The 24,825-nt window shown below is 38.4% G+C and overlaps 1 protein-coding gene across 1 annotated transcript; it reads left to right on the forward strand.

The window, feature by feature from the left end:
* Window positions 1–1,463: 1,463 nt before the first annotated feature.
* On the forward strand, window positions 1,464–24,271 carry DIPK2A (divergent protein kinase domain 2A). Its single transcript, XM_047875499.1, has 3 exons — window positions 1,464–2,688; window positions 17,533–17,836; window positions 23,128–24,271. The coding sequence occupies exons 1-3, from the start codon at window positions 2,032–2,034 to the stop codon at window positions 23,457–23,459; spliced, it is 1,293 nt and encodes a 430-aa protein (XP_047731455.1). The 5' UTR covers window positions 1,464–2,031; the 3' UTR covers window positions 23,460–24,271.
* Window positions 24,272–24,825: the final 554 nt, after the last annotated feature.

The raw sequence follows: 24,825 nt of genomic DNA on the forward strand, positions 1-24,825 counted from the left end.
GCTGTAGAAGCCAAATTTCTTAGTCATTTTATACAAGGCTCTGAAGACTAAATCTTCCAAGTTGTCTGTATTCAATGTAGTATCATTTACAAATCCCTTCTATGTTGAATATTGAATTCTTATATCAGGAAGGACAATACATTAAACTCAACAGTACTTTGCAAGAGGATGGCTTCTTTTTTTGCAATCAAGTAACTGTTGAGGACGATACAGTGAAGTAAATTTGATAATCCAGAACAGAGGTTTCTTATTAAGCCCTTGTAGAGTTTATCTATACATGACAGTTACCAGTGTCTTCTAAAAATCATTGTTCAATCCCTGAAGTGAATTCAGTAAAGCCTCAGATTTTTAATACCGTATCAGGAGCCACCTTTTTCTCAGAACTACTCCCCATGTTAACTATTCGAGCGCTTAAGCTAAAAACGGTTCTGTATTTTCAGCTACTGCTAAAGAGCCCGGGTCCCCTAAAACTTATACCTAAACAAGGCGCTATAGTTCAGCATTTCCGAGTTAGTTTTGCAGTCGTGGCGTGAATCTGAGCCAAAGAGCCTGTGTGGAGCGCCAGACAGCCCCGAGTCCCCATGGCTACCGCCACAGCAACGCGTCGTAGACCGCGGGGCAGGCCCGGGCCCGGGGACGCGGAGGGGCGGAGCCGGGGGGGATGGGTGGGCCTGAAGCACCAGCCCGCTCCTCACGGACGGCGCCGGGAAATTCACTTCTCTGAGCCGGAAAAAACGGCTTTAGGGCCGGGCTGTGAAAACAGGCGGGCAGCAAGGCAAACATGCCAGCTGCTCATCCCCGATTCTTCGCAGTAGTTAGGGCAGAACTCCCGGCGACACCAGGCCGCGTCGGTTCCCTCTCCATCACACTTTAACTTCGTTTTTTCCGTACCCGCTTAGGAAATTTAAGATGCCTCCGCAGATAATAACAGACGCCAAAGACGCGGTCCCCAAACCGTCAGCCAACAACTCACGCCTTTCCCACGTTTTCACCGCAGGCCCGCCCCCGACCTAGAGCGCGCTGGCCTTAAGAAACGCGATCTCCCGCCAGGCGTGCCTTGTCTCGCTCCGCCCCCAGGCGCGCTACCCACCCTTGTCAGAGGTGAGGAGCACGTTGCCCCGCCCCCTCTGCCTCCGCCCGGCATGAGCAGTCCGGTGAGTGAGGGGGTGGCAATTCTGCAATTCTTTTTTTCTTTTGGCCCCTCTTAGAGGACCGTTTCCATGATGGCAAAAGAGAGGCCCCAGTAAAACTCAACAATCACAAGAGGTTAACCGTTAACTAAAAGTCATTTTACCACCAGATCTCACCAGCTATCCCTCCTCCAAAAGCTCGAGCTCCGCCCCCAAGGAGCCGGCCCCCAAAGCCACCCCCGCGGGCTCGCGCTTACGCTTTCCGGGCGGCGCGCGACGCGCTCGCTCCGCCCCACCAGCCCCGCCCCCTGGCCCCCTCTCCCTCTCTGGAGAGCCGGCGCGTACGAATCGGGGCGTGAGGCGTCAGGGACGCGCGGGCACCTCATCCTTCCCACCTTCCTACACTGTTGCTACTTTTCGCTGTGAGACATTCCAGCTTCTCTTCCCCTTCCGTGAGTCCCTCCTTCCCTCTCCTCAGAGACCCCGCTCGCCCCACAGGCGGCCGCCGCCGCAGCTCTCGCGCCCCCGAGTGAACAGTGCGCGTGCGCGCGCGCGGACGCGCGGCCGTCGGGTCCCCGCGCTCCCTCCCCCTCCCGCTCCTCTATAACTTGGTTGGCGTGAAGGAGGCGCCGCCGGAGTCGGAGGGCGGGGAGCTCGGAGGAGGGAGCTCGAGAGTTGTGGAGTCTAGTGACTGGAAGAAGTCGCAGCCTGCTTTGGTCGGCTCCTTCCCGCTCCCCGTCTTTCTCTCTTACACACCTACTCCGCCTCCTGCCCCAGCCCGCGACCTCGCTCCTTCTCTCGCCCGGGGGCCCCAGCCGGTCGCTCTTCGGGTTTCGGCGCGGCGGGGGCGCCCACGGGGTGCCCTCGCCCTCCGGGTGCGTGTGGACGGGCGGCGGGCGGGATGTGGCGCCTGGTGCCCCCGAAGCTGGGCCGCCTGTCCCGCTCGCTGAAGCTGGCGGCGCTGGGCAGCCTGTTGGTGCTGATGGTGCTGCACTCGCCGTCGCTGCTCGCCTCCTGGCAGCGCAACGAGCTGGCCGACCGGCGCTTCCTGCAGCTCAATAAGTGCCCGGCGTGCTTCGGCACGAGCTGGTGCCGCCGCTTCCTCAACGGACAGGTGGTGTTCGAGGCGTGGGGCCGCTTGCGCCTGCTGGACTTCCTCAACGTGAAGAACGTCTACTTCGCGCAGTACGGCGAGCCCCGCGAGGGCGGCCGCCGCCGAGTGGTGCTCAAGCGCCTCGGCTCGCAGCGCGAGCTGGCGCAGCTCGACCAGAGCATCTGCAAACGGGCCACCGGCCGACCCCGCTGCGACCTGCTCCAGGCCATGCCCCGCACCGAGTTCGCGCGCCTCAACGGCGACGTGCGGCTGCTCACGCCGGAGGCGGTGGAGGGCTGGTCCGACCTGGTGCACTGCCCCTCGCAGCGCCTGCTCGATCGCCTGGTGCGCCGCTACGCGGAGACCAAGGACTCGGGCAGCTTCCTGCTGCGCAACCTCAAGGACTCGGAGCGTATGCAACTGCTGCTGACCCTGGCCTTCAACCCCGAGCCGCTGGTGCTACAGGTAGGCGCGGAGCCCGGGAGGGGACGTCCTGCCGGGAAGGGCCGCGCGGGCGAACTGGAGTCGGAGAAGTGGCTACACCCGCGCTCGTTGCCCAGTTTGGACCCGGCCCGGCTGGGCCAGCCTGCGGGCGTGGGAAGGGGGCGGCCCTGGGGGACCCTTGGGCACTGTGTCGGATTGCGGAGGGCGACCTGGCTGGTGGAGAGTCTGCTCTTGGCACCTAGACTCGAGCGCATCTTGGATTTGACTGCGGATCCTTTAGACACCAGAGGGAGCGCGTCTTGTACGTTCCCAAAATGTCTCTCTTGTGAGTTTCCTTGGGCTCTTCTCCCAGCCTTTCTGCTTTTATCAGCCGGGGTTTGCGCTTCCACGGCGCAGTCTGTTCATGAGCCCTTGGATCTTTCTTAGTTCTTCTCAAGTGTTTCTGTACCGCGTTTGCTCTCCCCTTCAGTACTCTTTGTGGCTGGTCTAACTTCGCCCCCAAAGTCTTTGTTTTATTCTTTAACTCATTTATGTGGCAGCTATTTTGAGGAAAAGCTGGGGAATGGAGACTGCGGTCAGGGATGAGGTTAATCCATAAATCGTGCTTTGAGTGGGACTAGGAAGGGGAGAAAGTAAGGCATCTTTGGACTTGGACTGGGAGGGTTTGAGGCCAAGACCGACATTTTCATCCTGATTCTGTGACCTGCCGTATTCATGTAGTAATTTGACTGCAGGAAGAAGATGACATGTTAGGCCAGGGTGAGAAACAGGGGAAGGAGATTCTCACCTCTGGTCCAGTTGAGTTATTGGCTCTCACGCGACTTTAGTTTGAAAACAAACGTACATTTTAGGGGCGAGTAGGTTGGCATCTTCTTACTGGTGACCGCAAAAAGAGAAAACAAAACCCGAAAAACTGTTGACCATTGGAGTAGTTCCTGAGTTTCTACACATTCCCACCCAGCTTCAGTGCGGTGTCCTTGGATAGTGGTGACTAATGTGGGATTGTGATCCCTCCTGTAATTGCAGGAAAGTTACCTTGCTCCTTTTCCATGCCTGTTTGGCTGTTTATCAAATACAGGGTGGGGAGGATAACTTAAAATTAATCACAAGTAACTTTGTTATGCTTCAGTCTCTTTCTGTTCTGCTGAGAATGTCACTAGTGGGGGGTGTGGTTGTACAGGATTCTTGGTTTTCTTTTGTTTTTTTAATCTGAAGCGCGTGAGTAGGAATATATGGTATTCATTTATATTTCTTTTCTCAAGTTCTCCATCACCCAACTTAGCTAAGAGAAACCAGCTTCGTTTAATTAGTTCAGCCAAGTAATTTTAACACGAAGTAAATATTTTGCCTCAAGACTTTAGTGTGACTGTTCATAAATTTTAAGCTGTCATAGGATGTATGTAACGAGTCACATAGAAAGTACAGATTGTATATTAAACACTGCTCTCTTTAACAGTGAATGGTATATAACATTTAGAGGGTAAACTTCCCTGCAAGAAATTATTTTACCAAATAATTTCAATAAAAGCAGTCAGCCTGTGAAGCCTAAGTCCTCATTTATATACATTTGATTTGAAACTTTTTTTTCATTTATCTTTTTTCTTTGAGAAATAGATGTTTGTATTAGGAAGGAGATGTTTATATTAGGAATGTTGGTCCTTGTAGAAAGCTTCAGCAGTGTATTTGCAGATAGTCTGTCAAGATTTAGTAAGGAGCTATCTTAGGACACGTTTTCTCACTTGTAATAGAGGGTGCCTGTTGAAAGATTTTTATCAGGTAATTATGAGTATTGATGTATTAGAATCAACAAATACTAGGACTAATGTTTTAATAACATTATCCACTGCTTTATAAAAATATCTTGGCATTCATTTTGCACTATGGTAAGTCTGCTTTATATGAGAAGCTTTTATATTTTTGAATTTTGAAGTTGTCTTGACATTTTCAGTTTACTTTATAGTTGAGATAGCCAAGTGTGCTTGTATCTTGTTTTCTGATTAACTCTTACCTCAAACTTAACTCTTTCTCTGTTTCCATCTTTAGCGATAAACAACTTTAAAAAAATCAGTTGTGTTCTTGTAATTTAAACTTAGTGACACAATTGCTCTGATCTGGTGGGTGGGTGAGAGATAGGTTATGGGATAAGAGTTTGTTTTTAGTATGTGAGGACATGTACTTATCAACATTGTTAATTTTGACTTTTGTATTTGCATTTTAAATTCAGGCAACCTGGCTCTCTAACTATTGAGTGATATGAGAAATATAAATTTGAGGTCCTGAATACCAGTCATTCATATTGTTTTTTTTTAACACGATGACAAGCAAGTTGAATAAGATTTATTTTTAAATAAGAAATTTTCCTACAGCTGCTACTTTCTTTATAGAACCCTTTCCTCTTTTGGAAAAAAATAGTGAGTTAAGAAGTATGAACAATGTAATTAAGGTTTGATAATGGTATAAAACCACTACAGTGAAAGGAGTCTTAAAATTCTGTGATTAGGTACAAAGATTGTTACATACTAAGTCAATGATGTTTAATTACTTTCTGTTAACTAGACAAACAAGTACAATTTTAGTATTTATATAGTTTCTATAAAACTTAATAGCCATTTATGATAGTATGTGGTATTAATAATGATAGAAAATTTGGCTGTATAGATGTACTTTTTGGTTCATGTATTTTTAAAAATATTTTTAAAGATCCAAGCATGTATTTTACAGCATGAAGAGGAGCTCACATTTTTTTTTTTTTTTTCCAGGAGAGGGAGCTACTTATTGAATTTTTGGACAGTTGGTCACAAATTAGATTTTTCTTATATTGTCCAAAAACTCCCTTGGAGAAAAACAAGTATTTTGAACTGACTTCATCAAACTGCTCTTAACAAAAGTTCCAGTGTGGTAAACATGCTTCCAAAATAAATATTTGAACCAAAACATGTATGTAAATTTAGCCCATTAAAATCGCCTCTTCTGATGTTAAGAAACAACAAATTGAATTTTCTATTATGCCTTGAAAGAAGACATGAAAGGTATTAAAAGTCTGTAAAACTTATTACACTCATACCTTATGTATGTAAGGCTATATAGATTTGTAACACAGCCTTCCCAGTATGAAATAGTATGAAAGTACAACTCCCTTCTTATTGTTGGTTAGCTTTACTAGCTCTTACAGCAGCTTATCTAGTTCAAAGGAAGGTTTTCAGCCATAGGATTATCATCTTGTAAAAAAATTTTGTGAACATCAAGTAACAAAATGCTAGAACCTTTATCTTCTACTCTGATACTTTTTCTTTTCACAGAAAAGAATGAAGAGAGGAAAAATGGAGAGAGGGAATTATTTATTCTATATTTTTTTATTAATTTTTTTTAATGTTTATTTATTTTTGAGAGAGAAAGAGACAGAGCATGAGCAGGGGAGGGGCAGAGAGAGAGGGAGACACAGAATCAGAAGCAGGCTCCAGGCACTAGGGTCTGAGCTGTCAGCACAGAGCCCGACGCAGGGCTGGAACCCACGAGCCTTCAAGCTGTGAGATCATGACCTGAGCTGAAGTCAGCCACCCAGGCGCCCCAGTTTATTCTATATTGTTAATAGCATTCTTGGAATATTGGAAAATCAAGATGTTAAAAGTGTTTGGCAAGATGGCAAGATGTTTTCTGTTATTTTCTTGGTAAATTTTCTACCAATATTTGTAGTTCCCTATTCTTGAGTTTATAGAAGCTGTGTGTTTGCTAAAGAAAAATGCTGTCTGGATTTCCTGAAGCCCAAACTGTATATCTGACTTGACTTAGAGATAGTGATGATAGTCTTACTTACAGAAATAAAGAAAGCTCATGTTTGTGTAGTATGAAGGAAATGGAAATTTGTTTCACTACATTTGTAGAACTTTTTCCTAAATTTCCTGCATCATGGGTTTAATAGGAGTTCCTTAATTTTTACAGTATGTAACTGTCACTTACAGTGTGGGTTTTTAACTTTTATTTCAATTCTTGTACATGACATAATAAATGCGAAACACATTATATAGTGCCACATGCCTAGTAAGCACTCAATAAATATTAGACATTAAATAAGGTAAAAGTAACTGTATCTAGTGTATTTGACCAGTTGGTTTGTAGTTTGGTTGGAATATGGATCACTTTAAAGGTAGTTATTAGACAATAAGCCATTACTTATTTATATTAATTTAGTCCATTCCTATATTACAGGATGAATTTTTACAGAAAACTTTGAGTGAATGTTATTTTGTCCTTAACAAATCCTTCTTAAAGGAAAAATATTTTTAATGTGTACTGCCTAATATACAGTTTTTGAAGTAAACAAAAGATTATGGTCATTTAACAAACTGTCTTACTTTGGACAAATTGATAAACTTCTTTATGGGATTCGCTTACCTACAAAATGAGGCTATTGGAGTAGGCCCTTTTCCTTTTTAGCCTCAATAACTGTGAGTCTCACACTCTTGATTTGAAAAATTTTTCTTTTTCTACTTCTTTTCTAAGCTTGACTTTAACTGGTAATTTTAAACTTCTAAAAGATTGGGGGTTTTGGTGCTTGGTCCCTTCCTGGTAAGAGGGTATGAGAAGACCAGGTTGGAGAACCCTGTTTCAAGCTTGCCTTCCTCCCCAATTTTTACATAGCCACAATCAGTTTCAAACAAAATGAACAAAAACAAAGATTGCCTTTAAAGGGAAAAAATACGGAGCTAAATGTAGCCTAGTGTCTTGTGGGGCAGTAGCAAAGTTTTGAAAGGATGTTCCAGACTGTCTCAGGAGTTTCTTTGCCAAGTAATAGCTTAGGGAGCCACCTACTTCTCTCCCACCAGATACAATTGTGGTAACTGCATTCCCAGATTTAGTGTTCAGAGATGTTTCTCACTAGGTAGTTCTAAATAGAGCACTTTTTTATCTAATTCATAACCTTAAATCTAGAGGTTTTATTGTTTTTCTGCTTTTTTTTTCCTCAGAGGTTGCATCAACACTTGATGAAAAAACTGAAATAATAAAATAATTCTGTCTACCTCTCATCCAAAAAGAGACTTTTATTTTGGAACGCCCATAGAAACAGGCAGTCACTCTTAGGAAAGCACCACTTCCAGATCAGTGGAGCAAAATAATTTTGCTCCACTGGCCTATTTTCTGAATTTATTCATATCTTCTCACCATTATTAATTCTGAGGTCCTTTCTGTACTTTTGTCTGATCTTCCAACTATTTTCCTTCATATTTCCACTGCATGGATCAGCACATACTCCTCACATGTTAGGGAATAGATAAGCTTACTTTTTGGGGTCTGCTTTCTAGGCATGGGTAGTCAGTTTGTTAGCGGATCATCAGACTGGTTTTTATTTTGTTTTTCTGGTTTATGGTCTCTGGCCTACTTCCTGTGTTGCAGTCATTACTGCTAACTTCACAGAATGCTGACATTTTTTCTTTCTTAACTTTCCATTCATTATGTATAAAACTACTACTACCCTGAATATAAGCCCTGCATTTTCCCTGCACTTATAATGAACATTAGTAAATAATTGTAAATTACTACTGTAAGATGTGAATGGTTACACATCCCAGTCATAGACCCTGAAAGGTTTGAAATTATGTAATCAAATCTCTTATCCAATTTGCATGTCCTTACTAAAATTGATTCTTGATAGGGAGTTATCTATGAAATGCCTGGAAGCTCTTTGGACTTGTAGAACTGGATTTTATTTGTTCATTTGGTAAATAGTCAGTTATAAGATACCTGGATTCAAAGGATCTGTCTAGGCAGCAGGTAACTTACTATGTAGGGGTTATGTATATAAATGAATATTACAATCACTATAGCATTATAAGCCCTACCAAAAAAAAAAAAAAAGGTGCCTGCACTCTGTCAAATGACTCGTTTAGGGAGGGACATCTTAACGTATCTTTATAGGAGTGGATACCAGGAAAAATTTCACAGAGGAATTGAGTTCTAAAGGATAAATGGGATTTAGCCTGTGGATGGGGTCAGGGGGGATGAGAGGAGTGGTAGGGGCAGTATTGTGATAGCATTCTCTACTACCTCAAAGCTATTGAATGGTCACTTAAAGTTTTAGAGCCTCGGATTTTTAATGAAAAAAATAGGAATTATAACAGTTATCTAACAAGATTGCTTTAAAGATTAAAGGAGATGCAACTATTCAGTAAAATACACAAAATGTCTTTGATTGTAAAGTTTTTTACAATATGTTACTACTTTGCAAATCAACTCATTTCATTTTTAGATAGGTGTAGTAGTTGAAAAGTTCTTTAGTACGTTATGTTGATATCTTAGAAATACACATTTTACTCTTCCTTTGACAAACCTTCAAAATGTTACCTTATTTGCATATATACACATCTTAAATACCTCTGTAGCAGCTTTAGGCTATAGGTATTTTTTGAGTAGTAATTAAAAGGAGGGTTAGGGATTTGTCCCCGATGAAACAGAAAGACTGTTGTAAGAAATAGGGTTTAGATAAAGATTCAGTAATATAAAGCAAAAGTTTACTTGTTCTCTGTAAGTTATTACAGGTTAATAATTCTAAATAGTACAGAAACTAAATGATAATTTTAGAAATAAAGGTTAGGTCTGGTCTAATTTCTTAGACTCTGAGACAGAATCTTAAAAGATCCATCTATCATCATGGGGGCGCCTGGGTGGCTCAGTCAGTTAAGCTTCTGACTTTGGCTCAGGTCATGATCTTCGGGTTCATGAGTTAGAGCCCTGTGTAGGGCTCTGTGCTGACAGCTCAGAGCCTGCAGCCTGCTTTGTATTGTGTCTCCCTCTTTGCCTGCTCCTCCCCAGCTTGTGCTGTGTCTCTCTCAAAAATAAACATTAAAACAGATTTAAAAAAAAAAAAAAAGATCTATTATCTGAGGTAGGTATGTTGCCTCAGGGTCTCCATATTTTGCCTTTCTCATGCCCACTTGGAGTTTTAACTATGAGGTGAAAAGATCTGGCAGGAATTCTGTGGCATTGCTCAGTAGTTCCAGGAACTGATCTATATACACTTAGGGTACAGTGAAGATGGCAGGCCAGGTCACAGTTTGTGCAGCCTTTGTGTTCTGGGGCACTAGGTGTAGACAGCAAACAAAAAACAAGGTAATTTCAGATTTTACATACTACAAAAATAAAGCAGACTCTTGTGATGGAGAATTGGATTGGGGATAGAATATTCTAAATTGGGTGGTCAGGAAAAATGACAGGTTAGCTGAGGTGTGAATAATGGGAGAAAAAGCCAGTGGTGCAAAGATCTGAGGGCAGTGTTTTTGAATAAGAGATATTGCAAATCCAGAGGAGTAAAGAGCATGGGAGTAGGAAAGCATGGTAGAATAGAAGATCATAGAGGGAGACAAGGATCATATCCTATACAGCCTTGTAACCTTGCTAAATGAGTTTAGGATTTTATTTCAGAGCAATGTGAAACAATAGAAGTGTTTTGAGTAGGGCTTGGTTTGTGGAGAATGGGGTGTATGGGGTAAGAAATCTGAAAAGCTTTTGCACAAGTTTTGGGGAGAGCATGGTGGTTTGGATTAAGATGGTTGCGATGAAGGTTATAAAAATGACAGAACCGATATATTTTGGAGAAGTAGCTCAAATGACTTCCTGATGGGTAAGGTGTGATGGAACAGAAAAATAAAGTCTATCTCCTGGGATTTTGGTCGGAGCAACTAACTAGAGAGTAATTCTTTATGATGATGAGGAACCCCAGGCTTTGGGGTAGGGGAACCAAGAGTTTTGTTTTCTTTATTGAGTTTAAAGCAACAACAGAAACACAAATCTAAAACCAGGCATTAGGTCTAACAGATACTTTGCAACCAGAGGATATTTGAGGCTTTTTTGGAAGGGTGATGTTAATTCTGCTTACATTTTTAAGGAACCAGGGAAGTAAGTTACTACTTACTGTTCTACTTGGCAGACTCTTTAAAGAAATCAAGTCTTGACTGAAGAAAGCAAGGTAGCATTCTTAGGTTAGTGGGTCCAAAAGAAGCTTATTATATTCTTTTTCTTTCTTGGAAATTTTGTCTTATTAGAAGTCAGTGTTTGAGTATGGTGTTTATAGATACGTATTTCAACTTAGAAATGTGAATCACACTTTCTGATTGTGACAGTAGTTAAGAAAACATCAGTTGAAACTAGTAAATTTACGCATATTTAAAATATGTGGCCAAGTGGGTTTGTTTTTTTTGTTTTGGTACGGAGAGTGTATTTATTCATCTTAGACTATTAATTTCTATTAAACTTATACAAATTTTTTGTTGATGCATTTTGACATTAGTTTCCAATTTTGGAAATAGCTGTTGACATGATATTCAGTGAAATAACATAACTTTGGTATTTTAAAGGCGCTTAATATTGTTGGAATTCGAGGTGGGTAGAAGATGGCATTCAGAAAATTATTTAGGGGTGCTTGGGTGGTTCAGTCAGTAAAGTGTCCGACTGTTGATTTCGACTCAGGTAGTTAATGATCTCATGGTTCATGGGTTTGATCCCTGCATTAGACTCTGTGCTGAGATCGTGGAGCCTGCTTAGGGTCCTCTCTCTCCCTCTCACTCTGCCCCTCTCCCCGCCACATGCTCTCTTTCTCTCTCTCTCAAAATTAGTAAATAAAAACTTAAGGAAAAGTTACTTAATGAAGTAAATAGAACATATTCTTAACTTGAAAATCTTGAGATTATTAAGATTCTATACTATTTACAATGGAGTTTGGCCACTATTTGGCAGTATAAAATTAAGAAGCTAAAGTCTCAGAGAAGTTTTAGCAAAAATTAGGTAACCATTAAATTATCCCAGTAATTTTACTATGTTCCCCCTCCAGACAGTTCACAAAACTGTGAACACATTAGTCTGTCACCAATACAGTTGACTAATCTCTGTGAACAGCTGTTATAACAAGCATTACTACAGTGGGATTTTGTTCAGATTTGGGCTTTTAAAAATAATTTGAAACAAATTGAATCTATTCTTTTGGTAACATTCATTTTTTATAAGCATTCCCAAGTTTAAATTTGTGTGTGTGCCGAAATGCCAGTCCTGTAGAAAACCTATAGATTTTAGATTGTATGTTTTGATAATAGATTTTTTTTCAAGTCAGTTTCTTTGTACTAGGGATTCTCTTCTTTACAAAGTGAATCTTGTAATACATCTCCTCTTTAGGTAAACTTCAAAGTTACATTCCTTTTAATGGAATGTTGTGAGTTAGTAAATGTCATTAAAATAATTTATTTCCTGTATTAAAGGAAGTATAGTCTTTTAAATTTAGTATGCAAACCCTACTTTTGGTCATGTAAGGAGAAAGAAAAAGATTATAGATCACAAGTGCTAGAGTTAACTTTATTTTAATCTGTTTTATTTGTATGTTGTATGTGTTCTTAAAATAACTGTTCTGACAGTATAAAATGACCTTAGTAATCTGGTAGGACAGTGGTTGTTAAAGGGTATTGTGATAATTGTAAAAACTTGTGTTTTTTTGTTTAATTGTAAAAACTTTTTGTTGTTGTTAAGAATAACATGTCACAGGATATTTAATTCCAGTATGTGCAATGTTTCTGAATGTTAAGCCTTTTTTTGTTTGTTGTTGTTGTTGTTGTTTTCCAAAGCATATAGACCATGTTGAGGAGTTTGTGTTTTATTGTGTAAGTCCCAACATAATTTGATCCCTTCCTTCCTCTCCAGACTATTACCTGAAGCCATTTTCTCCTCATTTATTTTTCTGAAGGTGATTTGGCCTTTTTTTCAGTTCTGAGAAGATGGTTTCTGTCTGTACTGTGTGCCTCGAACTTTCTGACTGCCCCCTCCCCAGTCTATCTAATACTATTTTCATTCTTAGATTTCAGCGTAAGTAGCACTTCCTTAGAGAGGCTGCCCTTTCTTTACCACACAGTCTGAAATAGGTCTCTACTCTTTCTCAGCTACTCTTACTTTGTAATTTGTAACAAATTGTGTAGTTTATAATTTATGTGTATTTAACAACCATCCTCCCAACTCTGGCTGAAAAAGCTTCCTGCGAATAGGGACTATGTTTTATTTACAACTGTTTACTTAGCATTTCATGATGGTGTTAGGCTAGATCTAGAATTTTTTAATACAAAATTTATATTCTCTTCATTCCACACTGAATCTCCTAACTCTCTTTTACTCCAGCTGCTTGAGTAGTCAGTGGAATGTGAGTTAACCTACAGTCCCTTACCTGCAATTCCAGTTTAAAAACTTGACAAAGGTTTTGTCAAATTAAAAACATATATATGAAAGCACATGAGATAATTTATGTAATTTATCCCACTTAGAATGTATAAGCTTACGTTTTTTTCTCAGCAGAATATGTCCCAGACTCTGCATAATAGGTGTATGTAATATATGCACTGTTACCTTTCCAAAATTTGGAAACTTCTGAAACAGGAGGATATTGGATTGAGGGGTTGTATCAGCCTTTTATCTGTGTGACTTTGGGCAAATCATTTAAACTGTGCTAATACGATTAAACTAGATTTACAACTCACATACATTCCAACTCTAGAATTCTTAGATTTCACATCTTCTTTATAAATCATGTAAACTATCATGATGGTTGATTTTGATCAATAAATAGGTGATGGATTACTTCAGCACTTAGAATTTATTCTGTGGTACTTAATATTGTAAATGAAAAGTGAATTACAGTGTTGAGTTTATGTGTATATATGTTACCAAGTTTTAATTTTTTTTTTGTATTTTTGGTGTTTTTTTAGATGCCCTACACATTTTTCATTACTTAAAGTTTGGTGACTAACATATATTTCATTGTAAATTAGAAACTACTAGAGGACAGTAACAATGCTTTTCTAGTTTGGTAGTTCTTGACTGTATTTGGAAGATGTTCATTATTCCTAGATGCCTTTCAGTAAGTGATATGAAAATAAGAGTAACTCTTGATGAATATCTGGACTTCTTATTTAGCAGATTTATTTAGGAAGTATAAAATAAATAGGAAAAATAAAATGTTTTGGTAAGGATTTCTTCATAAAGTAATATTAAATTTGCAAAGTATATTTTATACTATTTTTCTTTTGGTCCTTGGATTGCCTTGATGAATATATGTGGTGGTACAAATATTATTCCAGTTTTACAGAGGAATAGGCTAAAGCTCTAAGAAGTTTTGGCTTTGCCACAGTCACTGTTAGTGAGATGCAGAGTGAAGGTGGACCTTAAAGCTACTCTTATGATTTCAATTCCATTATTCTACTTGTATATTATATTGTCTTTTAAGTATACAAATTTTATAAAATGTTATATACCATAAAGAGCATAAGATATCTACATTTTCTGATATTTAATATCAAATATGTACATATAATGTCACCAGTGGTTTTGTTTACTTATTTCTGTAACTTTGGCTTTAAGTTACTGTCGATGCATGTAATATTGTTATTAGTAGTATTTGGGTTTTATCAGGTATCCAAGAGAGAGATTTATCTTAGGTTTCATACTCAAAATACTTTATATTTTATAAATTAACAGTGACGGCATTTAATATTTATTTAAATCTTATCAGTCATGTGTATCTTAATACTTGAATATCCATTTTTAATTTCTACATTGCTAATAATACTCGTAGAAGTTTTCTTGGGTTCTCACCAACCTAATTTTAAAAAAATACAGTAATGGAAATACATAGTTTTATAACTATTTTGTAACTTTGTACATCTTTGAACTAATATTTAGTTTTAAAGACTTTACATATTACACTTTGATGTAGGTTAAGACCTGATAAAAAACCATAAACAATTAATTGGAGTGCCTCCAGTCCAGTTAGAATTTAAATCATTCCAAGTTTAAAGACTCCTTCCTTCAAATGATAAGTATTTGTACATATTTTTTCAATTGTAAATAACTTATTAAAATACACACACTTTATGTCAGGTTACTTTATTTTTTTTTTTTAATTTTTTTTTTTCAACGTTTATTTATTTTTGGGACAGAGAGAGACAGAGCATGAATGGGGGAGGGGCAGAGAGAGAGGGAGACACAGAATCGGAAACAGGCTCCAGGCTCTGAGCCATCAGCCCAGAGCCCGACGTGGGGCTCGAACTCACGGACCGCGAGATCGTGACCTGGCTGAAGTCGGACGCTTAACCGACTGCGCCACCCAGGCGCCCCAATGTCAGGTTACTTTAAACTATGTGTCCGTTGTTCTAGGCAATTTGAAAATCTGATTTTAAGGTTTGTTTTAAAATAAAACCTGTGGACCTCAGCAATAAACTTCTTATTCTAGCTGCTGTGTGTGTGTGTGTGTGTGTGTGTGTGTGTGTGTGTGTGTGTTTGTTTGTTTTTGCCCTGTGGGAGTTTGGGAATCAGAGAGTAAGAACTTGTGTTTCTCATTGCTTGATATATTTAACAAGTCCAAGTCCACTCTGTAACATCTTAAAATTTTGTCTCTCAAACTCTGACCATGGAAATTTGATGCTAAGCCAGAATTGTTTTAAATAAAAATTATATTTCAGCTTCCTTTGAGCACTTTCTTTGTACTGTAGTGTGTTCAATAGAATTCTTTTCTCATTAATGAAATCTGACTATTTTGATTATACAATGAAAAAATGTCATCTGAACTAGTAGCATGAATTCATTTATTAAAGTTCTTCCAAAAGATTAGATAGCAAGCTATGTGAAAGAATTGTAGTGCACTTCTTAAAATGAGGCATAACAGGATTTTAGTTAACATTGTCAAAAATCATTGTATGAATATAAAATTGCTCACTGTGACATTTGTTCATATATTTTATCCTCTTCTATGAGGGCCTTGGGTAATGAAGTGTATATTTAACTGTCGTTTGCCAGTTGGAAAGTCTCCAAAAACAAGGAGGCATTTGTACATGTGCAGATGTTGGCAGGGTTCCCTTTTCTCCTGTTGTCAAAGACCATTTTATTTTCACAAAGATATGTTTGTATCTGTTTTACAGTATGGCATGTGAATAATATACCAATAGTGTATGAGGGAATTTTTTTGTTTTACTTTTTGCAGGACAAAAGTATATGATCTCCCATTTACCAATTTTTAGTGCTTTCCTTTTTTTTGTTAATGTCAGGTACTTTGTACATGAATACTTCTGGGAAACAGTTAAATCTTTTGTAATCATTTGTGTAAATTTTCAGGGTCATGGAGGTATTTTGAAATTGAGAAGAAAAAGTTGAAAATATCACATGGTTAGCAAACCGGATTTAGCAGTTCACTTTGGACATGAGCAGTCTGTCACTTTTCCCAGTATCCATAAGAAATAAAAAATTCTCAGATACAAGAGAAGGGTGCTTCCCTCTAATTGCTAAAGAATCAGAGTAGATGTTGGATCTGAATTAAAATTGAATCAATTCATTTACTATATGTAAAGATTCATACTATCATATCTTTAATTTACATAATTAGTGTTTTATCACAAAACTGCAGATACTAATACTTAAAAGAAAGTTACATACACAAAGAACAAGTAGTTACTGTTCATTAATAGTTATAGTTGAAAGAAATCACAAATGAAAATAGGTAATTATGGATGAAGTTTAGTTCTAAGAACCTTTTGCTTTTGCTTTTAAGTTGACAAACATTTTAATGTTAAGGATATTATTGAATTGTTTCATTTTTATGAAAGTTCAGAGTTAAGTTAATATTATTTTTATAAGGGGTCCAAGAAGAAAGGCCTCATCTCCAGCTCTTTAAATGTACATAGATTGTTCAATTCTTAGCAATAGAAGTAAGCTGTATTTATATTCTGCAGTGTTTTCCTTTGTTTCCCCTGCAGTGTTTGTGTAAATACCATCTTACAATTTTTCCCCCAATTCAAGGAAAGATGCTAGGCTGAAGGAATGGCACATAACATAACTTCCTCTAGTCATGTTATCTTCCAAGGAGTTGTTTAAAACATTACTTCCCATCCTTTTGCACTACAATGCTCATTTTTGTAGTTGGGCATTTTAGCACTGGAAAGTATCTTAGATAAAGCCTGACATTTGAGTTGAAAGTGACTTGTTCATCAATATGGAAGACTTTTGTTTTAGCCAGCTAATTTTCCCAGTGATTACAAAACCTAGAAAACCTTGCAAAGATTAAGATAATAAATAATTTTGAAGTTGAGCTAAAGGTGAACAGAAAATACAGTGGGAGTAGGAAGGGACTTGGGACCAAAGGTACCTGGAGTGCAGGTTGCATCAATAGGATATCAGACTGCTTTTTACCAATCGTGGAGTATAGGTTAAGAGACACTTCTGTGAATCCCTTGCTAAATTCTACCCCTGCCCGCTTTTGGACTAGGTATAGCCTCTATTAAATGCTCCCTTAGGACCTACACTACTTCTTAATAACTGACATTTATTATACTCAAAATTACTTGCTTGCTATCTGTTTTCTCCTCTAAAATTTTTATTTTAGAGACTCTGTTTAGTTCATTCACTCTTCTTGCCAGTACAGCACAGTGTGTGCTGCCTGGTAAATACTTGCTGGCTAATAGGCCTGTAGTGCTGTTCATTCAAAGGAAAGGATGGTTGAATGTACTTAAACAAATTAGAAAGATAAAGGAAAATGTAAATACTTCTAGATTTGGTAATAAGGAAGGTGGCTTATGTTTTGTTGATCAGTTTGGTTCTGAAATTTTGATAAGCAAGACTTACTCTCTTTTAGCTTTATAATGTAAAGTTATCTATTTAAAAAGATTTTAGGTCCATAGTAATGTTATGAATTAGAAAAGAAATCAACTTTATTTCTCTTCAACTCCTGAATATAGTAAGAAATATCAAGTGCATGCCTAGTAACAGTCTCTGCTAAGAGGATCGGGGGAGGTGGGGTAGACCTAGGATATCTTCATCAGGATCTTTTGTAATATGAAGATAATTCTTTTGTAGAGTTTTCCATCTGATGAAGGTTGGCCATTTGCAAAATATCTTGGAGCTTGTGGAAGAATGGTGGCTGTAAATTACGTTGGAGAAGAACTGTGGAGTTACTTTAATGCACCATGGGAGAAACGAGTTGACCTCGCTTGGCAATTGATGGAAATAGCTGAGCAGCTTACAAACAATGACTTTGAATTTGCACTCTACCTCCTGGACGTCAGCTTTGACAATTTTGCAGTTGGTCCTAGAGATGGGAAGGTAATCATTGTGGATGCTGAAAATGTTTTGGTTGCTGACAAAAGGTTAATTAGACAAAGTAAGTATATAAATTTTAGATTTGCTTTTTGTACAGATTTTTTCTATGATAAAATAAAGTTTACATTTATATGAAACAAACCTTTAGTTTCCTTCTTAGATGGCAGCCTTGCCTCTGTTTTTTTTGACCATTGTCAGTAAACACATACTAGTTTATTATACTTGTACTTTTAGTCAGAGTTTCTCCATATTTAGTAAAATATCCTTTGAGTTCAAATGTCCAGGTATACTGTGTGTGTGTGTGTGTGTGTGTGTGTGTGTGTGTGTGTGTGTGTGTATTTTTCATGTAGTCTGCTACAGTTTGTGGTTTAGGAGTGTAATGCAGAATTAAGTTTTTATATAGTGACAGACTACCAGAGTAAACATGGAGGTCTTATTTTCCTGTGGGATCTCTTACAGTGATGTTCTGTGTTCCATTGTTCTGTGGGGTTCCAACGGTGATTTTTTGTTTGTTTGTTTTGTTTTTTGTTTAACCGTTAGATGATTTCTAGCACTGCAGATCCCTAACTTCAGTTTGACAGTATTACATCTTACCCAAAACTTTTCTCTCCATTTATTTGTGAGCTTTTCATCGGATAGGTGGGCAGACTGTCTGAAGTGTTTTGAAAATTAAATGCCACAGGAATTTTAAAGTGTCAGAGACAAAGCCTGTAACTCTGTAATTAATCTACTTAGTAAAGGAAATTGAAAGATTGTTGCTCTATGGTGAATGTCTTATATTTTTAATCCCCTCTTCTCCTGTCTTATGAGGATTTTTTGATGAACTCAGACCAAAAATGTATGGCATCTGGGAAATGCAGGAAATTAACAAAAATTTATTAGTTTGACACTTAGGTTTTGCACGATCTTCTCTTGATCCTGTTAAATACTTGGTTTTTCCCAGTACCTTGTTCTGATTCTATACTCACCAAACTGTTTTCTGATTATTTCTTGACTTGCTATGTAGATCCTCCCACAGGGAGTAGACAGCCTGCTAGAGTGCTTTATTCCCCACTTACTTCTTCCTGCATTTGTGAGTGTCGCATCGGATTCCCTCATGCTTTTCTTTTTTAAATGTATAGTTCAGGGGTGCCTGGGTGGCTCAGTCAGTTAAGCATCTGACTTTGGCTCAGGTCACGATCTCTGGTTTGAGTTCAAGCCCAGTGTCAGGCTCTGTGCTGACAGCTCAGAGCCTGGAGCCTGCTTCAGATTCTGTGTCTTCTTCCCTCTGCCCCTCCCTGGCTCACACTCCATCTCTCTCTCAAAAATAAACATTAAATTGAAAAATAAAGTGTACAGTTCTGTGGCTTTTAGTATATTCACAAAGTTGTGCAACTTACCTCAACTTTCAAAATTTTCATTTCGGTGTTTGTAAAAATAATTTCTTGTAATTTTTTTATCCAGACATTCTTGGAATACGTGTCACAGTTTTATACCAACTAATTCCTAAGCTTGAATGAATACAACTACACAAGTGTATTCATATAGTGAGCATTGCTCCAGTGCTACTTTAGCTCTGGCCACTTTTGAAATGTCTCATTGAAGGGCTGTTTAATTTTTTTTTTTTTTTTAACGTTTATTGTTGAGAGAGAGAGAGCACGAGCAGGGGAGGGTCAGAGAGAGGGAGACACAGAATCCGAAGCAGGCTCCAGGCTCTGAGCTGTCAGCACAGAGCCCAACGCAGGGGTTGAACTCACGAACCCTAAGATCATGACCTGAACTGAAATTGGATACTTAACCGACTGAGCCACCCAGGAAAGCTGTTTAAATATCTACTTTACAAAATGTCATATTTATTTATTTACCTTATTTTCTGACCTCTTTCTGGGAAATGATCTTTATTTTTTCTTTCACAAGGACACTGAGGTTTCGCTGTGGCAACTCCCGCAGTGTCCTTTCCTTTATTATCTAAACTAGTAAAAAACCATACACATTAATTTCTCTATTTCAGAGTAGAAACTTCTCTGAGAACTTGTTGTGTTATTTATCTTCAGCTTCCCACTCCTTCCTTAAAATCCAATTTCTCTTCCCTCCCCATAAGCAAATATGTCTAAGACTTTTCCAAGGCCCTGCGTTTTTCACCTGTTTTTAAATACATTGTTTACTCTTCCTGTTTCTACTCCCTCAGCCTCCATTCATGCCTCCACCCATTAGAACCTGACTTAAAATCCTGTATTACCATTAGCAACCACCTAATTGCCAAATTCGTGAAGTGACTGATAAAGTAACAACTTCCTGCAATTCTTCCATCCTTTGGTTTCCTTCTACTCACATAGTTTCTTAAAACATAAAGCTGATCTTATCACTCCCTCGCTTAACATTTTTAATGACTTCCCATTGTTCTTTAAAATTCAAACTCCTACTTAAATATCAACACCAAAAAAACAATCCTATTAAAAAATAGGCAGAAGACCTGAATAGACATTTTTCCAGAGAAGACATACAGATGGCCAACAGACATCTGAAAAGATGCTCAACATCACTGATCATAAGGGAATTGCAAATCAGAACTACAATGAGATATCACCTCACACCAGTCAGAATACCTAGTAACAAAAAGAGAAGAAGTAACAAGTGTTGGTGAGGATGTGGAGAAAAGGAAACCATCACGGACTATTGGTGGAAATGTAAATTAGTGCAACCATTGTGGAAGACAATATGGAGGTTCCTTAGAAAGTTAAAAATAGAAACACCATATGATCCAGTAATTTCACTACTGGGTATTTTCCAAAAAACAAAAACATCAATTTGAAAAGATGTATGCACCCCTATGTTTATGGTAGCATTATTTACAATAGCCAAGATATGGAAGCAACTTAAGGTGAATGGATAAAGAGGAAGTGTTGTGTGTGTGTGTGTGTGTGTGTGTGTGTGTGTGTGTGTATAAGGGAATATTAACCATAAAAAAGGATGAGATCTTATCATTTGCAAGATGGACTTAGAAGGCATTATGCTAAATGAAATAATTCAGGAAGAAAGAGACAAATACCATGATTTCACATGTGGACTGTAAAAAACAAAATAAAACCAGACTCTTAAATACAGGGAACAAACTGATGGTTGTCAGAGTGGATAGGGGCAGAATTGATAAAGAGGATTAAGAAATACAAACTTCCAGTTATAAGTCACAAGGATGAAAAGTATAGCGTAAGGAATATAGTCAATAATATTGTAATAACATGGTGACAGTTGGTGACCACATATCATAGTGAGCTTTGGATAATATATAGAAGAGTCAATATGTTTTGTACCTGAAACTAATAAAACAATGTATATTAATTATACTTCAATTTACAAAATAATGTAAGCGCTTAAGGTGAACCAATGTTTTATTTAAATTTTGTAACGTATTTGTACACGTTTCAAGTGAAAGATTGAGTTATATTCTCTGAGTACAAAAGAAATGTTAAAGAGACCTAAAGAAAAAGTAAAATCAAACTTATTACCAGGGCCCAATCTGCATCACTTTTAATATCCCTCTGTCTACTGCCTTTGATGCTTTAGCTACAGTGGCCTTTTGGTTTCTTGAATGAACCTTTTACTTCTGGGCTTTCCCATAATGCAGTGACCTCTGCCTAAAATGCCTCACCTCACCTCTTTCCCATAAATAGGTAGCTACTTGTCCTTTGAAGCTTAGCTTAAATGTTATACTTGACCACCGTATCTAATGGTAGGGAGGGTTGTTTCTTTCTAAAACCTTTCTACTGTTAAAAATGTTTGTTTCCTTCATAGCATTTTCCACTGTTTATGATAATGTTTATTTAATGACCATTTCACATACTTGATTGTAAGCCAGTGAAGGCAGGAACCATCTATTATTTTATTTGCCAGTATATACCCTTGCCTGCCATAGAGTAGACACTCAAATAATGATTTGCTGAATGAATTTTTTTCACTAATTTCTCCTCTACCAACCCCTTAAGTCCCAAAGGTTCTGCCCTTTGTTTCTTTCTTTGCTTTCAACACACTTTCCAATATAATTCAGTTCTTCTCTTGGTTCCATCAAGCATTCTTATGTTGATGCATTCTAAATATGTGAACTGTACCTCTGACTTCAAAGTACTAAGTTTCGGGGCACCTAGGTGGCTCAGTCGGCTGAGTGTCTGACTTCGGCTCAGATCTCATGGTTTGTGAGGTCAGGCCCTGAGTCGGCCTCTGTGCTGACAGCTCAGAGCCTGGAACCTGGTTCAGATTCTGTGTCTCCCTCTCTTCTGCCCCTCCCCGGCTCGCGCGCGGGCTCGCTCGCTCTCTCTCTCTCTCTCAAAAATAAATATTAAAAGTTAAAGTACTAAGTTTCAAGTCAATTTCTAATTGCACATATGATATGCCTACCTGAATACCTCATAGGTACTTTATATTTATTCTCTCCATATGAAATGTTAATCCTGTTATGTAAATACTGTTGACCTCATCATCCATTTAGAACCTTCAACTTAAACTTACCTGTTAATTTTTGTCTCCTACGTTTCTACAATGTGGCTTTTTTATCTGGACTATTAGTTGCTCTCATCATCTTAATCCCTCCCGTCTTCATTCTAGAGTCACCTTTTCTTTTTCTTTTAAGTGTATTTATTTTGAGAGAGAGTGAGAGAGATTCTGAAACAGTCTCCATACTGTCAGTGCAGAGCCCGATGCCAGGCTCAAACTCACGAATTGTGCGATCATGACCTAAGCAGAAATCAAGAGTCCGATGCTGAACCCACTGAGCCACTCGCGAGCCCGCAGAGTTACCGTCCTGTAAAAGAAATCATGTTCATGACCACCCAAGTTTCAACCTATTTCTCTAGGCTCTTCTATACTTTCTCTCCAGGAGCTGTCTCACACTCTAGCCTCAGTGAACTACTTATCTCCTGAATCAGCTGGAACAATCCCTTAAGTCCTTGCCTTTGCACATACTATACTGAGCCTACACTACTGTTTTCCCTCATTTCTTTTCAGACTTAGCCTTTTGTTTTAAGACCTAAATCAGATATTCTCCCTGCAGCCTTCTGTAGCCCCAGGCAGGAGTACTGCTTCCTGTGTACTGTTGTAGCATTGTGTCCTACTTCTCTGTATGGTACTTCCTCTGTATGGTGGAAAGTTTCTATCCAGACTAAACTCTTTAAGTAGTAGGGGCCTTATCTGATCTTTCGGCCTGACGTTGGCTAACTCCTGATAAATGTTTCTATATAAGTTAATATATTTAAATGTTTAAAATTATAATACAATCAGAGCAAGAAATACTACTGTGGTAATTAGTGAAGTGTATTTTGGGAAGCAATGAAAACATTTTTAAAATGTATTTTTCTCTTTCTGCTTTTCCCCCTTTCACAGATAAACCTGAAAATTGGGATGTATGGTATGAAAGCAAATTTGATGACTGTGATAAGGAGGCTTGCTTATCATTTTCGAAAGAAATTCTTTGTGCTCGTGCGACTGTGGACCACAATTATTATGCTGTTTGTCAGAACCTCTTATCCAGACATGCCACCTGGCGTGGCACTTCTGGAGGACTCCTTCATGATCCACCAAGTGAAATTGCCAAAGATGGCCGACTAGAGGCCTTGCTGGATGAGTGTGCCAACCCAAAGAAACGCTATGGCAGATTCCAAGCTGCAAAAGAGCTGCGTGAATATCTAGCACAATTAAGTAACAATGTGAGGTAGTCTATGCTGAACTTTCCTTTTTTCCATTTAAATAGCACTGGCTGAAACTAAACCACCAAAAACTATATGGCAAAATGAAATTTGGAAGTAATACATTCAGAAGATGATAAAGTTGCACTGATAGATCTTATGTTAACATCAAAATAAGACATTACTTCAAAAATTACATGACGCTTCTGCAAATAAGTTTGTTCTTACACTTTGGAGACTTGAGCTATCATTGACTGCTTCGCTCCCCTGAATGCCTGAGTGGATTAATGAATATCGTGAAGCTATTGGAAATGAGTCTGATAGTTACTTTGGCTTGTGTATCAAACGGTACTTGGTATTTGACTTAGTTTGCATTACTATCATGATTTTGTGAATCTCTTGCATTTACTTTGAATGTCAAGTTAGATTGGCCTGTTTTATAGGCCGCTTTTTCCTTCTGATGTGTAGGTGTTCCCCACCCCCATTTTTATGTTTTTTATTAAATTTTACACATTCAGGTTACTCTAGTTGTTTATTTAAATTTGAACTAGTTTTTGTTCAGTGCTATGCGGTACACATTTACTGTTAGGGCAAGATTCCCAAGTTTACTGTTTTTTTCAGAGCTGAATATTTTATTGTGTAAATACTTTTCTCTCCACATTCTGTGGTTTCACCATTGCATGAAATCATTTAAGATTATTTAACAGTTACATCCCTCTATGCCTATAAGTGTACACTAAACATGAAGTTTGGCATATGTTGCAAAATGTCATCTTGTCCTTTAAAAGGCTTTAAGAAGAGTATGCTAGCAATCTTCACCTTAACATTAATTTTGATTGAGGGAAAAAACAACACAGTATTTTTTAAATGCTAACTAGTCCAAGATAGTAATGCATATGCCAAAGAAATGTTAGATCTAGTATCATGGTTAGATTTTAAAATTGGTCACCTACTACTACTTCTTATCACACTTTCAATAATAGAACTCTGTCACTGTTACATTCAGATCTCCCTGGTTATTCTTTTATGTTCAAAAGTTAAGCTACTGCTTCCAAGCATATGTGACTTAAAGATATCCTACCTTATATTCATTGGTAGTTTCGCAGACATTAACATGGTAGTCATCATCTTAGTTTAATTGGGCATTATAACATTATTTACTGATGGACTAGTAATTTTTATTGAAAAGCATAGTTTAGCCAGTCTGCCCAACTTGGTCTCCATTACACCATTGTTAATCAAATTTAAGTATGTGGATAAAAAATTAATGTGTGAAATTTGTGGGCTATTCTAAAAAGTTACAATATGTAAATTGACTATCACTGACCTAGGTGATCCTTTTTTTGTTTATTTGCTTAGAATTATTGCTTTAGCTTACAGCAAAGTTTGGTGTAGT

Source organism: Prionailurus viverrinus, chromosome C2, assembly GCF_022837055.1.
Source record: "Prionailurus viverrinus isolate Anna chromosome C2, UM_Priviv_1.0, whole genome shotgun sequence".
Taxonomy (NCBI): Eukaryota; Metazoa; Chordata; class Mammalia; order Carnivora; family Felidae; genus Prionailurus; species Prionailurus viverrinus.